The sequence below is a fragment of the Anticarsia gemmatalis genome, chromosome 3, assembly GCF_050436995.1.
Source record: "Anticarsia gemmatalis isolate Benzon Research Colony breed Stoneville strain chromosome 3, ilAntGemm2 primary, whole genome shotgun sequence".
Lineage (NCBI taxonomy): Eukaryota > Metazoa > Arthropoda > Insecta > Lepidoptera > Erebidae > Anticarsia > Anticarsia gemmatalis.
This window is the reverse complement of record NC_134747.1, coordinates 7,193,845-7,210,501: the sequence shown is the minus strand read 5'-3', so window position 1 is coordinate 7,210,501 and position 16,657 is coordinate 7,193,845. Positions and strand designations below refer to the sequence as shown.

At 38.1% G+C, this 16,657-nt stretch overlaps 2 protein-coding genes across 4 annotated transcripts; one reads left to right on the top strand and one right to left on the bottom strand.

Annotated features, from left to right (window-relative positions):
- The first annotated feature begins 261 nt into the window (after nucleotides 1-261).
- On the top strand, nucleotides 262-12,779 carry na (sodium leak channel non-selective protein na). 2 transcript variants are annotated; one of them, XM_076136143.1, is made up of 34 exons: nucleotides 262-629; nucleotides 1,322-1,507; nucleotides 1,581-1,804; nucleotides 1,939-2,067; nucleotides 2,171-2,316; nucleotides 2,389-2,497; nucleotides 2,579-2,778; nucleotides 2,913-3,073; nucleotides 3,239-3,406; nucleotides 3,478-3,669; nucleotides 3,755-3,892; nucleotides 3,975-4,181; nucleotides 4,304-4,533; nucleotides 4,773-4,895; nucleotides 4,982-5,350; nucleotides 5,434-5,554; nucleotides 5,639-5,770; nucleotides 6,002-6,169; nucleotides 6,250-6,317; nucleotides 6,495-6,635; nucleotides 6,986-7,106; nucleotides 7,453-7,586; nucleotides 7,669-7,834; nucleotides 8,174-8,368; nucleotides 8,605-8,822; nucleotides 9,315-9,538; nucleotides 9,897-10,033; nucleotides 10,249-10,385; nucleotides 10,639-10,798; nucleotides 11,378-11,482; nucleotides 11,564-11,627; nucleotides 11,819-11,909; nucleotides 11,984-12,060; nucleotides 12,409-12,779. In XM_076136143.1, the coding sequence occupies exons 1-34, from the start codon at nucleotides 450-452 to the stop codon at nucleotides 12,552-12,554; spliced, it is 5,367 nt and encodes a 1,788-aa protein (XP_075992258.1). In that variant the 5' UTR covers nucleotides 262-449; the 3' UTR covers nucleotides 12,555-12,779. The 2 variants fall into 2 exon arrangements, with proteins under 2 accessions (XP_075992258.1, XP_075992257.1); XM_076136142.1 differs by having other exon boundaries at nucleotides 1,566-1,804.
- GrlHz (Gustatory receptor-like Holozoa) lies at nucleotides 12,776-16,289 on the bottom strand. 2 transcript variants are annotated; one of them, XM_076136147.1, is made up of 9 exons: nucleotides 16,187-16,289; nucleotides 15,902-16,002; nucleotides 15,281-15,355; nucleotides 14,754-14,917; nucleotides 14,448-14,649; nucleotides 14,186-14,361; nucleotides 13,927-14,107; nucleotides 13,451-13,666; nucleotides 12,776-13,218 (listed from the first exon to the last, which is right to left on the bottom strand). In XM_076136147.1, the coding sequence occupies exons 1-9, from the start codon at nucleotides 16,215-16,217 to the stop codon at nucleotides 12,976-12,978; spliced, it is 1,389 nt and encodes a 462-aa protein (XP_075992262.1). In that variant the 5' UTR covers nucleotides 16,218-16,289; the 3' UTR covers nucleotides 12,776-12,975. The 2 variants fall into 2 exon arrangements, with proteins under 2 accessions (XP_075992262.1, XP_075992261.1); XM_076136146.1 differs by lacking the exon at nucleotides 16,187-16,289 and having other exon boundaries at nucleotides 15,902-16,164.
- Between the last annotated feature and the right edge of the window lie 368 nt (nucleotides 16,290-16,657).

Sequence of the window (16,657 nt, the reverse complement as noted above, 5' to 3'; positions counted from 1 at the left end):
AAGTGACAGTTTTACAGTATTGCCATTACTACATTACTACAATACCAAACACAATACCTACAAAATACCCATAGTGGAACAGAACGTTACCATTTTTTTAAATAGTTTTATATTTATATATATACCATTGACTTAAACAATATTCCTTGCTCCAAAAAATATAATAGCGTAAATTCGAATTGATATTATACCCTATCTGTATATTTTTGGGAAATGGTATGCTTCTCAGCTATAGTTAATAGTTTATGGTTCAGTATCAAAGCTGGCTACACTGGAACGAGCTTTCAACTTTCAAGTTTCAAAAATCAATATTTACATAATTACAATTTTTCGAAAATCAACAAAATGCTAAAATATGAAAACGTACATCTCATTTGTAAACATGCGATAACCGCAACGTAACGTGGTTAAACTGAAACGTTAATATGTAGAGTAATTTTGAATATTTTATGAGCCTTTATTGTTTCTTGATAAAATCAGGCGCAAGCCTAATAAAAATAGCTACCATTGAGTTAAAATTGATGAAAATGTTGGGTCGGAAGCAAAGCCTGAAGGGGGAGCCGGTTTTGGCAGACTATGGGCCCGAAGAATCCTTGAATGAAAGTGCTGATATCGAATGGGTCAACAAGGTAAATTCATGATTTTCCTCTTGTACACTGTCAATTAAGCTCTTGTACACTTTAACAAACGGTAACCACTGTATCAGAAGTGGTTGTACCGGCCTCCGGTTACGTGGTTTGATTAGCTATGTTATGGACCCCGCCCATTTCGTCAAGAGGAACAATCATACCTACAGTTTATTTTGTATTCACTGAACTTACAGTTAAAGTTACATCACTCGTATGATCACATGCGTTAGCTGTCTCGATTTTATAGCAAACTAGCTGACCCGCGCAACTTCGCTTGCGTCACATAAGAGAGAATGGGTCAAAATTTTCCCCGTTTTTGTAACATTTTTTACTGGTACTCTGCTCCTTCCGGTCATAGCGTGATGATATATAGCCATTAACCTTCCTCGATAAATGGGCTATCTAACACTGAAAGAATTTTTCAAATGGGACCAGTAGTTTTTGAGATTAGCGCGTTCAAACAAACAAACAAACTCTTCAGCTTTATAATATTAGTATAGATTTTTGGATATAAAAGCTCACCTTTCACACAAATGATGAGGAGCTGCATGATGGACTCAAAGCCTTACCCTTCCCTGATTTCAGGATGCAGCCATTGCCCAGTAGTGGGTCAATAATAGGATACATGTTACTTATATTTCACTGTATTGTATTTTTAAACTGTATTTTAATAGGCAATTATTTTGTTCCAGTTGTGGGTCAGAAGAATATTAAGATTATGTGCCCTATTAAGTTTAATGTCAGTATCCCTAAATACACCAAAGTCTTTTGAAAAGTATCCTTATCTGCAAACCATAACTTTTGCAGTAGATTGTTGTGTCACTCTCCTATTCACTGCAGAGATGATAGCTAAAATGCACATAAGAGGGATTCTGAAGGTATGTATGAAATCAAATTACCCCATTTATAGTGTTTAACCAACTAGTTAAGATGCAGATGTTTTTGTTTCAGGGTGATGTAGCTTATTTGAAAGATCACTGGTGCCAATTTGATGCTTCAATGGTATTTTTTCTTTGGGTGTCTGTATTATTGCAAATGTTTGAATTGACTGGGATTGTACCGAGATACAGTTACCTCAGTATATTGCGAGCACCAAGACCCCTGATTATGATAAGATTTCTAAGAGTATTTTTAAAGTTCTCTATGCCAAAATCTAGAATCAATCAAATATTCAAGTAAGTGCCATTCAGTGTATGTGAATATTTGTAAAAATATATTTTTCTGAAGTTATAGACTGCTTATTGTTTGCCTCTATAAAAAGTAAAGTGAAGAAAACAAATACTACACAACTATATTGTTTGCATTGCAGGAGGTCCAGTCAACAGATATATAATGTAACATTGTTTTTCCTGTTCTTCATGTCTCTGTACAGCTTACTTGGGGTACAGTTTTTTGGGGAATTAACACACCATTGTGTCAGAAATGATACTAATCCACGGTAGGTACCACTTACTACACTAAAACAAAAAATCAGGCAAGACATAATATAATAGGCCAATCATATTCCAATCATTGTTCTATAAATTATTTATTTTTTACAGTGAGATAACCATTAACTCTTTAGCAATTCCTGATACGTTTTGCTCTCCTGACCCTGGCTCTGGATACCAATGTCCTGCTGGAATGAAATGCATGAAACTGAATCTGTCTAAATATATCATGGGATTTAATGGCTTTGAGGAGTTCAGTATGTATAAAGCTATTAGGACTGGGATTAAACAATATGACAAAAAAATTAAATAACTATTTATGTTTACAGCTACAAGTTTGTTTACTGTCTACCAGGCATCTTCACAGGAAGGTTGGGTGTTTATAATGTATAGGGCTATTGATTCTTTGCCAACATGGAGATCTGCTTTATACTTCAGGTAACCCCTAGATCATTTACTCTATCACTATGAAGAATGTGTTGGAAATAAGGTATAATATAAGTAATCTTGCATTTACAGTACAATGATATTCTTTCTGGCCTGGCTTGTGAAGAATGTATTCATAGCTGTAATAACAGAAACATTCAATGAAATAAGAGTGCAGTTTCAACAAATGTGGGGTGTAAGAAATCCAATAACAAAAGGTAGCACTACACAGTTCTTCACTGGTGATGACAATGGTTGGAAATTGGTTACCATAGATGAAAACAAACATTCAGGTATTATTTGTATCCTAGGTCCATTTTTATACTTAGTTGTTGTAACTGATTCCAGTTAGAATAATACGTTTTTAGAAGAAGTTGTCCTAAACTGTGAGGAAAGTTAAAAATAATTTGAATTTTAATATTTACAGGGACTGCTCCAGAAATATTCCACAAGTTGCTAAGGTCGGCCTATTTTCGTTTGTTAGTTATGGGAGTGGTATTGGCTAATGGAATAATAACCGCAACTATGAATTTCAAGCACGACGACAATCCGAGAGAATTCTTTTACGAAAAATATTATTACATAGAGGTAATATATTATTAAAATATAGAGCTGTCTTTATAACTTAATATTGAGCATTTTTTATTGAATTGATCCCCTAAATTATTTAATAAGTTTTCGTAGATTTCAAGTATAAAGACCTCCATAATATTAATATTCTTTGTACAATACTTAATGCGACTTATTTTCTAGATTGCGTTTACGATTTTCTTGGATCTGGAAGCACTAATTAAGATATGGTGTTTGGGATTGAAGGGTTACTTCAAACATTCTGTGCACAAGTTTGAACTTCTGCTAGCTATTGGGACAACAATTCATATAATACCACAGCTATACATGTCAGGATTCACCTATTTTCAGGTAACATTTGCCTTAAATTTATACTGATAACTTATGAAGAATAAATATTACACTAACCAACACTGTTACAGGTTCTTCGTATTGTTCGGTTGATCAAAGCGTCGCCGTTGTTAGAGGGATTCGTGTACAAGATCTTTGGCCCAGGAAAGAAATTAGGAAGCCTAATCATATTCACCATGTGCTTACTGATCATCAGTTCATCTATATCAATGCAGCTGTTTTGTTTTCTATGTGAATTTACCAAGTTCGAAACATTTGATGAGGTAATGATCGAATAAACTATTATTTACACACTTTATGAAATCATTTGTTCTTACACAATTTAATTTGTGTTTTAAAATGTTTCAGGCATTTATGTCTATGTTTCAAATCTTAACTCAAGAAGCCTGGGTAGAAGTTATGGACGAAACAATGGTCCGAACGAGCCAGACGTTAACACCTCTAGTTGCAATTTATTTTATATTATACCATCTATTTGTCACCTTGGTAAGAATTGTAACAATAATATTCATCTTACTTTTTATTTATGTAATATTTTATTTTACTAATGCTATATCTTATATTTCAGATTGTGTTATCACTTTTCGTAGCTGTAATCTTAGACAACCTGGAGCTCGACGAGGACATAAAAAAATTAAAGCAACTGAGATACCGACAACAGAGTGCCGAAATTAAAGAAAGTTTGCCCTTCAGGTTAAGGATATTTGAAAAGTTTCCTGATAGCCCGCAAATGACCAAGTTGCATAAAGTTCCTGGAGACTTTAATCTACCGAAGGTACATAAAAATCTACAAGGTTCGCATATGTATCAATCTATTTTTCCTTATTCCCTTTGCATTAGGTCAGCTAACCATCTAAACTATCATTCACTGACATAAAAATAACTTATAATGATCAGGTTCGCGAGTCGTTCATGCGTCAGTTCGTGTGCGAGGTGGACGGCGAGGAGGACGTGGGCGTGACGGGCGGCGGCGGCGACGTGTCGCGGCGCACCTTCGAGTACATGCGCGCGGCCAAGATCGCCTTCCCCTACCGCAAGCGATGCCTCGTCAAGACCCTGGTGGTGGCGCCGCCCTCCCAGCGGCCCAGCTCCGCGCTGCGGCGACACGTCGTCAGTTCTATTATTGAGTGAGTCTACTCTGCTATATAGATTGTAACAGACTCTGTCTAATGATGATCACTACACTGATGATTTACATACAGAGTTCGTATAGAAGTTTTAATTTATTTTTGTTAATCATTTTCAGGTATTATTTTTGTCGCCGTTGACCGTCTGTATAAAGCAGGTTTTAGTTTCTTTTATTTTTATTTTTTATTTTCGTCGACTTTTTTACCTACAGTTTCGTAACACACATCAATTTCAACAGGGATTCCAACAATCACCGGCCTCTGCTGGGAGACTCCGCGATGCTCGCGACCGGAGGGAAATCGGGGCTTAAGCCCCAGGGAACCATATCGAGCGCGAAACAACTGCGGGTCGATCAAAAGAAGTATGTATCTAGTTCGGCACCTACGGGGACGGCGCGCGCGAGTCACAGGCCCGATTAACGTGAAATCAATGATATATGGCTCTCAGGTTCGGCTCACGCTCGATCAGGCGCTCGGTGCGCAGCGGCTCCATCAAGCTGAAGCAGACGTACGAGCACCTGCTGGAGAACGGCGACATCGGCGCGGCGTCGCGCGTGGTGCCGTCGTCGCGCGCGCGCCCGCCCTACCTCGACATCCGCCTGCTGCAGGCCAAGCGCCAGCAGGCCGAGATGCGGCGCAACCAGCGCGAGGAGGACCTGCGCGAGAACCACCCGCTGTTCGACACGCCGCTGCTCGTGGTGCCGCGCGAGTCGCGCTTCCGCAAGATCTGCCGCGCCATCGTGGACGCGCGCTACGACGCGCGCCTGCGCGACCCCGTCACCGGCAACGAGCGCAAGGTGCACTACAAGAGCTTCCAGTGAGTCGATACTGTCGTACGGAGAGCTTCGTTTATTGATCGATGTACGAATTCCACTAAGGATGTTTTATTTTCTCTTTCAGTAATTTTCTTGGGCTCGTGACCTATATGGATTGGGTCATGATAATGGTCACCACATTGTCGTGCTTTTCGATGATGTTCGAAACGCCTACGTACAGAGTTATGGAAAATTTTGTTCTGCAGGTTAGTATGGAACCATTTTTGATTGAAAATGGTATACCAAGTGACGTTAAAAATGGACTTAAAGTTCTATTAATGTTGTTCTAGATCGCCGAGTACGGCTTCGTGATTTTTATGAGTCTGGAGCTGGCCCTCAAAATTTTAGCCGACGGATTATTTTTCACTCCAAAAGCTTACCTGAAGGACGCTGCAGCAGTATTGGACGTATTTATTTACATTGTAAGTAATCAGCTCGGTTTACTACAACTTGTTACTACAGCTTAAAACGAAGTCTCTTTGCCGCCTCTATCTACCTGTGTGATCACGATAAACTCAATCTGCTGTACGTATCGTCATGTGGTTTTCACCAATACATAAAACTAGGAAATATTTAAGCTATTTTATGGCACAGTATAATTAATGAAATCGTCAAGTCTATGATGTATTATTACCCGTGTGTGTCGTGTGCAGGTGTCGTTGACGTTCCTGTGCTGGATGCCGGTGCGGGTGCCGCCCGGCTCGCCGGCGCAGATGCTCATGATCCTGCGCTGCGTGCGCCCGCTGCGGATCTTCACCCTCGTGCCGCACATGCGCAAAGTTGTCTACGAACTGTGTCGCGGCTTTAAAGAGATCCTACTCGTTAGTACTGTGGCCAGATGATCATTATTGTTCAATTTATTATCTCTTTAAAACCTCATCGATAATCTCTCATTTCCCAGGTATCGACACTACTGATTCTTCTAATGTTTGTTTTTGCAAGTTACGGTGTTCAACTTTATGGAGGCAGGTAAGTCTAACTAAAACTGAGACACACGGAGCTCACATTTTCTCTTTATGCAATTGTATTAATCCCATTGATATGAATCCGCGCTTCCCCGCTACAGTAGTTTCTATCTATTCATATAAGTATTTAAATACTTATTCTGGAATATATCTCAATATAAGTAAAATACTTTGTTTTTAGGTTAGCCCGGTGTAACGACCCGACAATAACGCGTCGCGAGGATTGCGTGGGCGTGTTCATGCGCCGCGTGTTCGTCACTAAGATGAAGATACGACCGGGACCCAACCAGACCTTCCCTTCGATGCTTGTACCGAGAGTGTGGTGAGTAGTTTATAATGCCTCTACATAATACACTATCTTACGAATAAACGATATGTAAGCCCTGTTTAGTTATACAATGGTTTATTATTTTTTAAACTTCTTATTGTGAATGGGTAAAAAGGACAACACCCTGTCTTACTAATTAGAGCTAATACAACATTTATTAGTATGCCAGAATATACCTAATTTATAGTTAAAACTTTACAGAATTTTATTTATACCTAAATGAGCATCGTCCTCAGTAGACTGTTCTACAAGATATACATATACTTGTTATTTGACCATACTTCAGATATCCGTAAGTTGATTAAAAGTCCGTATCGTAATTAATTGATGTGAAATCATTGCAGGGCTAATCCAAAACGTTTCAACTTTGATAACATCGGTGACGCACTCCTGACGCTATTCGAAGTACTCTCATTCAAGGGCTGGTTAGATGTTCGAGATGTGTTGATCAAAGCGCTGGGCCCCGTAAGTATATAAGTATTCTCAGACAACTGAACTTTACTCCTTAGAGCCCTGCCTCACTAGGACGTCGCTGGCTACGTATCCAAGCAGTTAATATTGAAATGTCACGTTGCTACACCGTCGCCACATTTTCACATTTAAATATTAACTGCTTGGATACGTAGCCAGCGACGCCGCCATGGCGTCCTAGTGAGGCAGAGCTCTTAGGTCGAGGCGAGGCGAAGATACTCTAAACCTTAACTCCTATCACATGTGGATTCAGGGATTTTGGCCGTGCGTCTGCAGGTTTGCGTTGGGTTTTAAGCCGCCTTATAGCAATGTTGTATAATTTTGTTATACATTGTTACAGGTTCATGCTATCTACATACATGTTTACATATTCTTGGGTTGCATGATCGGATTAACTCTGTTCGTGGGAGTGGTGATTGCGAATTACTCAGAAAACAAGGGTACTGCGCTGTTAACTGTCGACCAGAGGCGTTGGTAAGACTTCTCACATTTCAATTTTTTTTCACATTGCTCGACTATTTTTGATAACTTATTTAATTAATGTAAATATTCTCAGGTGTGACCTTAAAAAGAGATTGAAAATTGCTCAGCCGCTGCACTTGCCGCCTCGTCCCAATAAACGCAAAGTCCGCGCGTTTGCATATGACGTCACACAGAATTTGAGCTTCAAGCGTGTCATCGCTATAGTTGTACTCATCAACAGCGGATTGTTGGCAGTCACGGTGAGTAATAACCCTAAACCCCTTGTTATAATATATTAGGTCGGGGAAAAAGTCTTTTCGCATTTTAGTATGTATGAACTTGTAATAAAATCTTTTCTCTACACAAAAAAGCTCGATATTTGGGTACCTCACGAGCTCACTGAAAGAAACCTACTGAACCGTGTACTCCTTTGTGATTCTTGAAACCAAAGAGATTTTATTACAAGTTCATACATACTATATTGCGAAAAGGCGTTTTCTCCGACCTAATAGAAATGTTTTTATAAAGATCCAAGAGATCGCCTTCTATTTTATTATATTGTTAGATTAGCAACAAATCTTTTGCATTTGTGTTTTCAGTGGTCCCGTTATTCTCCGTACACGGAGCAGTTAGCACTTACATCCGCGCTGTTGACTCTGGTGTTCGTGGTGGAAGTGTTGCTGAAGACCATCGCGTTCACCCCGCGCGGCTACTGGCAGAGTCGCCGCAACCGATACGACCTGCTCGTCACCGTCGCTGGCTGCATATGGATATTCATGCACTTTATATTAAAGGTAATTCATCAATAATAATTATGCCTTACATTGCGAATTATTGTTGTTTGGGAATTGATTTTATCACTGCTTGCGAAGAACAAAATGGTGATGCCATAGAACTTAATAAGGTATTTGGTGGTCTTTATAATGTTCCTGTGCACTTTTGATTTTTAAACTTTTAAGTTAGCATTGAATTATCGATTGTCTTAATCACAGTAACTATGTACAACGTAAGATTTGTTTAATTATTTCAGAACGACCTGTCTTACTTCGTCGGTTTCATGGTGGTAATTCTGCGTTTCTTCACGATCACGGGCAAACACACGACACTGAAGATGTTAATGCTGACCGTCGGCGTGAGCGTGTGCAAGAGTTTCTTCATTATATTCGGAATGTTCCTACTCGTGTTCTTCTATGCACTGGCAGGGACTATCGTCTTTGGGAATGTCAAATATGGAGAAGGAATTGGACGGTAAATATTTACTATACTATATATAATATATTTGTTTAGTTGTTTGTATTGTTGAGGAGCTCGTAGCTTAGTTAACAACAGCCGCGCGGATCGATCTCTGAGGTTAAGATATTATACACGTATCGAGTTCCTCCGCGTTTCGAAAGGCACATTAAATTGTGGGTTCCAGCTGTCATTTTCAATGATCTTTGACAGTCGTTAACAGTAGTCAGAAGCTTGAAAGTCTTATAGAAGGGTATCGTGTTATAACCCAGGTAACCGGGTTCAGTTAAGGTCAGGTAGGCAATCGCTCCGTGTAAAATACTGATATTCAGCTGCATCCGGTGAGACTGGAAGCCGACTCCAACATAGTTTGGAAGAAAGGCTAGGCTATGATGATGATATTTGTGTCCTTAAAGAATAGAGCTGCCAGCATCCTTCCGCCCGCGCCTTATTTAGATAAAACATGTTTTTTGAAGTTAATAGGAACAATCATGTATTTCCAATTTGCAGGCGAGCGAACTTCAACTCGCCGATCCACAGCGTGGCGATGTTGTTCCGCATCGTGACGGGCGAGGACTGGAACAAGATCATGCACGACTGCATGGTGGCGCCGCCGTACTGCACGCCCGCCGACAACTACTGGGAGACCGACTGCGGCAACTTCACCGCCTCGCTCGCATACTTCTGCACCTTCTACGTCATCATCACCTACATTGTACTCAACCTGCTTGTGGGTCTGTAGACTTTACTGACGTATTATACCTATACTATGATCCAACTAAACTGGTTTACTACCGACACTCAAATTCGAATTCAACTGTTACGAATTAGATCTTATGTCAAATCGCACCTTTAAACGAACGCGTGATTGAACGCTGTTTTAAGCTAAACTGCTTTTTTTGTTATGCCCACCACAGGGTTCTTGAAATGCATTCAATTATGGGCTTGAAATTCATTAAGTTCTAAAATGCTCACTGTTAAATTACTAGTACAGTAAATAGTAATAGCCGCGACCGCGACCGGCGACCGCTTTAACCATTGCGCCATACACATCCTAACACATATACTTTATACTTGAATGCTCTTTTGCAGCTATAATCATGGAGAACTTTTCGTTATTTTATTCAAATGAAGAAGATGCGTTACTATCGTATGCTGATATAAGGAACTTCCAAAACACATGGAATGTTGTTGACGTACATCAAAAAGGAGTCATACCAGTGAGAAAGGTGCATTATTTTCACTTAACTTTGTATTCATTTTTGTCGTAGTTGTTAACAACAACTACATCTAATATGGGAGAAATCTTCACAAGTGCAACCTTGTCGAACGTAACAAATAAATTAAGCACAAATAATAGACTTCTCTGAACAGCCTAGTTGTGAAACAAAACCTTTTATACCTTAGTAATCGTTTTTTAACCACTTGTCTTTCTACGTTTTAGGTAAAATTCATTCTACGATTGCTTAAGGGTCGTTTGGAGTGCGACACTCACAAGGAGAGGTTGTTGTTTAAATATATGTGCTACGAACTTGAAAGACTCCACAACGGTGAAGATGTTACCTTCCATGATGTCATCAAGTAAGTTACAAATATTATTTTTATACTATATCTTTAATCTACCCATTAAAATCCTGTCGATCTGTCTTCTAGTAGCAAACCAAATTTATATATAGATTTTATCTAGAGGAATTACATAGTCTACTTTAATAAGCAAGTCATGGGTGGAGCCCAGACTCAAAGATAGTTTCTCAATAAATTTACAATTATGTATGTGTATGACCTAATCATTGTTCCCATTTTCTTTACTCCTAATTGATATAAATAATTCCAGCATGTTATCTTATCGTACTGTGGACATCCGTAAATCGTTGCAAATGGAAGAACTGCTGGCGCGGGAAGAGTTCGAATTCTTGATAGAGGAGGAAGTTGCTAAGCAAACTATACGCACGTGGCTGGAGGGCTGCCTCAAGAAAATACGGGCTAACAGCAGTGTGAGTTATTTTAATAATTTAAATTTAACCCATTAATTTCCCACTGCTGAGCAAGGGTTTCCACCCGTAAAGAGGTAGGGGTTAAGGGTATCATTATGTCTAAACTACTCAACCAATTTGCATGAAACTTGGCATGGAGATATTTTGATACCTGAGAAAGGACATAGGCTATATATCATCACGTCATCATTCTCTCTTATTAAACGCAAGCGAAGTTTCGCGGGTCAGCTAGTAATTAATATTTTAATAAACCAACATATATAACACTAAGGTTTATTGTGACAATACATTTTTTTATTTGAGTGAATAAGGTTTTAGATGTTTAGGTGCGATATACTGATTCGGCACTACAGGTTCGACCGAACATGTCGAAATCTACCCGTACGTATATACACGTACGATTTTGGAAACGCGTAATTTAAATGTAGCGCACGTATGCCGAAATAATTAAAACCGTGCTCCAAAAACAGTTATTTTATTAAAATCTACTCCTAAGCTAACTAATACATTTTATTAAACATGTGGTAAGTTAATTAAATGAGACAATCCGTTAGTATATTAATTGATTCTATTTTTCAGAAACAACAAACAAGTCTCATAGCTGGTCTTAGAAAGACGAACGAACAAGCCGTTGATATGAACAACGAAAAGATTGACAAAGAGAAACAAGAAACAGAAACTCAGGTAATAATTATCTAAATTTTAAATATATGTTTTAATAGTTTTGTACCGTTTGAACAATATTTAATAGTGTATATTTTACAGCAGGTTACAGCAAATGCGGGGCGAACAGAAATCACAGAATCTACTTCACAACCCGTTATCTCCAGTAAGTTTTTTGAATTATCGCGATTTTATGTGTACTGGGTCTCATTTGAGTCCAGACCGATGTCATCTGACTAGAACATCAGACAAGACATAATAAAACAATTGCAAATAATATCCAGTATACAAATAATTAATTCAACGTAATATAATGTATTCTGGTTCGATAATATTAATACAACATGCACATTGCAGATATATCATCGTCATTCGAATTGCCACCAAAACGGTCCTCAACCAAGAGTCAGTTCAAAAGACCTGGCCTACCGTCTGTGACGATACCGAGGTAAATATATTAACTAAATACCTATGATATTATATCGAATGAACTATCTTACAACAATTTATATTTGATCGCAGACCTGAAAGCCCTATCAAGAAGTACCTCCAGCCAACTCTCAGTGATCCTCATCCAGCTCTCAACAAGAAACCTACATGTAAGTTATCATGTATTTTATAAAAAAGAGTAGTAATAGTATCGATAATACGTTGTAACATTACGGCAGACAGAAATTGTCTAGTACAAAATCGGGAACTGGGGTACTTAAAACTATCGCACGTTGTATGTGGTTGAGTGAGGTCGCACGACGCAAACCGAGTGCTTTCTAAAACCCTTTCTATACTCTCATATTTATACATTTCTATAGGCCCCGCACATTGTGAACACAGAATCACGTCAAAAAAACGCCGATGTATGGTAGGAATTATAAAATGCTTAACACCGATAAATTTTCGAACGTTTTTCAACGTGTGAACTAATCGAGGTGTTCGTAACGCATTTGTAGCGGTGAAGAGCAACAGCAGGTCGGTGCACGCGAGCGCGGCGGGCGGGGGCGGCGCGGGCGGCGCGCGCGAGCTGCCGGCGCTGCGCGACGTGCACTCCTGGTGGGGGGCGCAGGTGGCGCGCCTCGCCGTGCTCGACGCTGACTAGTCCCCACCCCCTGCCGCCGGCACCTAAGTATAACAGCTGAAGCCTGAATAACTTCGACTGGTTCGCAGTCTCGTCGAACGTGTTAGACGGTACGTAGTTTATGATCGTTTTGTTTGGAGAGAATTTAACGTAGCCGAAATCGATGTCCTTGAAAATGTTGAAGCGTAACTTATGTCTATTCATGTGTTACTAGTGCCAAATTAGTTAATAAAAATTATGAAAATATATAAACCTTTTATTTAGATTCCATTTTATTGCGTAATACATATAAATCGATCACAAATTCATAATCTATAAATATTAATATAATAGTCTCATTTTCAAAATTTAAATTAAATATATTTAAAATCCAAATAAATAATTATACATAATATCTCGATAATAATATTTACAAAAGTAAATTTTAAACAACATAATAAAATTATTGTAAATAGTGACACATTCCTAGCGAAAAGAGTACGATAACGGTAATAGTGAGCACTAGACAGAGGTACCGGCCTGCGATGGGATAATGGAACAGTTTGGCGTGCAGCTGCAGCGTGGACGCGTACATGAGTACTGTGGTGATGTCTTCTTGCGACGTGTCTTGATGGAGGAACGGACGCACGCATAGTTCGTGGCCCACAGATTGCGTTTTCCTGCATTCTTTTGACAAACGAGCCGCCTGTAACATACAAATAATTTCTATACTGGGGGCATTGTTAACGAGCAAACCACTTCATTTCGTTTTATCGGACTCTCTTTCGCGCTTACAAATTGCCACATTACTGTACTTATTTTGATTAAGACTTAGTTTGAATGTTTGTTGTGGTCCGAGTGTAATATAATATTATAAATTCCTTAAACGAACGGTCTACTAATGTTGGTTAGTTTGTGTTACATAGTCTGTTAATCACCTGTACAAATGGTACGACGACAGCTGATATCCATATAAGTTCATTGAGGATACTGATGCCAATGATAGGCTCTGTTTCTGTATCCACTTTGTCCAAGTTTAAAAGCCACATGATGCCAGAAGTTGCCCATGAAATATTCACTATTGTGAATAAACAAACTGCTGGCGCCAAATCGTCGTTCAAGTATTTTAACAGTTTTCGGAATTCAGCAATTTCCTAGAAAAACAGGCATGTTCTTTAAGGGTTTACACCAAGAATAATGAAATTTGATTATTACAAAATAATCCTTTGGTCTTTTTCTAATTTATATTAGATTATTCTCAATTGTAGTCCGGAGTTTAGAAACTTACCCAGTATACAGCAATAGGCGTAGCCGCCGTTAATGGGGAAACAAAGGTGTAATTCATACGCTTCTGCATATACCTTCAAGTATAACAGGCGTGATAGTATGTATGTATGTAAAACAATAAACTCACCCTCATCCAGTGCAGTGGTGTAATAGTTCGATTGAGTAAACGCTCTTTTAAGAACATGAGGTGAGCTTGCAACAACTGTGCTTGCAAACAATAACTTGTGATAATAGTAGCTTGCACCATGTCATGGATCAATGTGCATATAATGAGCAAGATTTTTAACACGAGTCTAACTTCATATGAACTGAAAAAACAGTTAAAAAAGTAATTAGCTGCATAATTAGTTTTCCAAACAAATTATAAGATTGTAATATCTCTTTACCTGGTTTCCATCCACCTAAATATGACGTTGCCTTTTGCCAACATAAGATTGACTGAACACAAGGAGAGACACATCCATAATACGCTGAGTATTATGAAAAACCACAACATTCGTAGTAATCGTTTTGGTTTACTCGTAGGCATTCCTTGAGGTGCATACGACGATAAAAGGAACACCTAAAAATACATTATTTTTGAATAGAAACGCTAGATATAGGTACTAAAGGTTATAAATCAAGATAAACTTAGTATTAGGTACTTACTCTCTCCATAAGATTTTGTAATTGTTCATTATCAGATATTCTAAACAAATAAAGGGCGTATAGAAAACCAACAAAATGTAATATACTGGGTCCAATATACGTAAATATAACGTTTCCGTAGCACACTTGTTTGTAAGTATCGTATTCCAACGTGGATGTTAATGCCAGTGGCACTAATTTATAGCAGAATCCTCTGTCACGCCTGAAATTTCATTGTTTTAAATTAACATTTTAGAGTTTACTATAGGTACCAATATAATGGATATATATTGGATTTATGAAATATGTGATAAAAAATGTACTTACCTAAAGCAAGCCATGTATTGGAGCACGTATCCTAAAAACATCAGTATGGCAACTTGTAACGAATGGAAGTGTGAGCAACATATGGCACATTTAGAGGAATTTGATACATCCAGTACGGGCCGCAAACCCATTATTGTTAATAGCTTTAAGTATGGCAAAAGTATCTGAAACACATTTGAAAACTGATTAAGATAATGTCCAAAATAAATTAATACAAACATCTAATGATCAAAATTTTAAATATCTACAAAAAGGAGTTATAGGAGTCTGTCTACTAAAGTTTTACAATGTTCTATAATCAAGGATTTAACCAAATCCATACTAAATTTATATTTTTAATCCGACAGTCTTCTTGTTACGCTTTCATGACAACCACTGAACCGGATTTCAGGAGATTTACATAGATACCCAGTGGAAGGCTCGTAATCAAAAATAGGCGTGTCTTAAAATGGTGTTATATGTATGTTTTGACTACTTTTATTTCAAGCAGACTATTAGATACAATCCCAATCCATGGGGATACCTACCTTAGATTTACAATAATGTAGTATAGCAGAAGTGCTCATATATTCCGTGTCGGGCGACTCCGTTATTTCTCCAATCTGGAAAATTTCATACAGAAATCATGTAACTTAATGATAGACCTTAAATTATGATATTTTTTCTAATCAATTTACATATTTCAAACAGAAAAAGATAAGGACAGTTACAACCAGTTTCGTTAAGAGTTATAAGCACCGCTTTTAGGGTAAATTAAAGGGTGGACCTACAGTATCCATCCTCTTGAGCATCTGTTTAGCTATAAAACAAAATTAAACGTTATGATGCAGAGCACAACCAATACTCCTTATAAAACGCGTTACCGCTTTGACTGATCTTATCCATTATTTACTCGTGACACTCAATTGTTTTGACTCACACTTCTATAAAATAATTTTGATCAACTGCATTTTCAACCTATATTTTTGTTGCGAGGTACACGACCTTTCTCCCTTGTGGGGTCGATGCACAGCAGTGGGAGTGTGGGTTAAATATTATTTACTATCTGATATTCAAAATTTTGAGCGCTACGAGTACAATTAATGTGAAGCAAAACAATAATATACCTAGTTAAAGTAGTAGAAATGGGAATTCAAATCAAAACTCACGTCAACACTATTGGCGTCGAGACTGGACCTCCTGGATCTCTCCATCGTTGGTTCAGCAAGCTTGTCGTTCCCCAGTACATGGCTGTCCAGTAAATCACTCGCTACATAATCATTTAAAAAATTTACATTATCCAGTTTATTGCCCATATCTACTCTTTAATTGCCAACACACACATTATACGAAATGATAAAATATTAATTATTGAACATTTACGAAGCAAACAACTAGATCTAAGTAATGACGGTAGGCAGTTATAACTTATTGGTAATCATTAACTCACTCACCACTGCCATACGACGCGTTGTCATTTTGCATTTTTTAATAACACTAAATAAAACCCACAAAAATAGCTATCTATACTTTCACTGAGGATACGTCGACTGCAACAGATAACAATTCACTGCAATGTTTTTTAAATATAATAACATCATTGTACTTGCACCTACTGCACTGAGTCAATGCATTATACTCTGATAAATATCCAATGCTACTTTAATGACATTGTGTTCATATGAACCCAAATAATTTGAAGTAGTTATCAACGATGGCGCATCTTTCCCATCCCATCCCACATTCAAAATAAGTAAATTAAGGGTTGGCTTTGTTTCTTGGTAGGTATATTTTAAATTAATATAGGTATTGCGAAATTATATTAGTATAAAGATCAGGGCCAATCACGGCCATTGAACTTTGATAAACCCAGAAAAATGATAAAGGTGAGATGACTAATTTCTTTCTACTTTACATATTCTAGT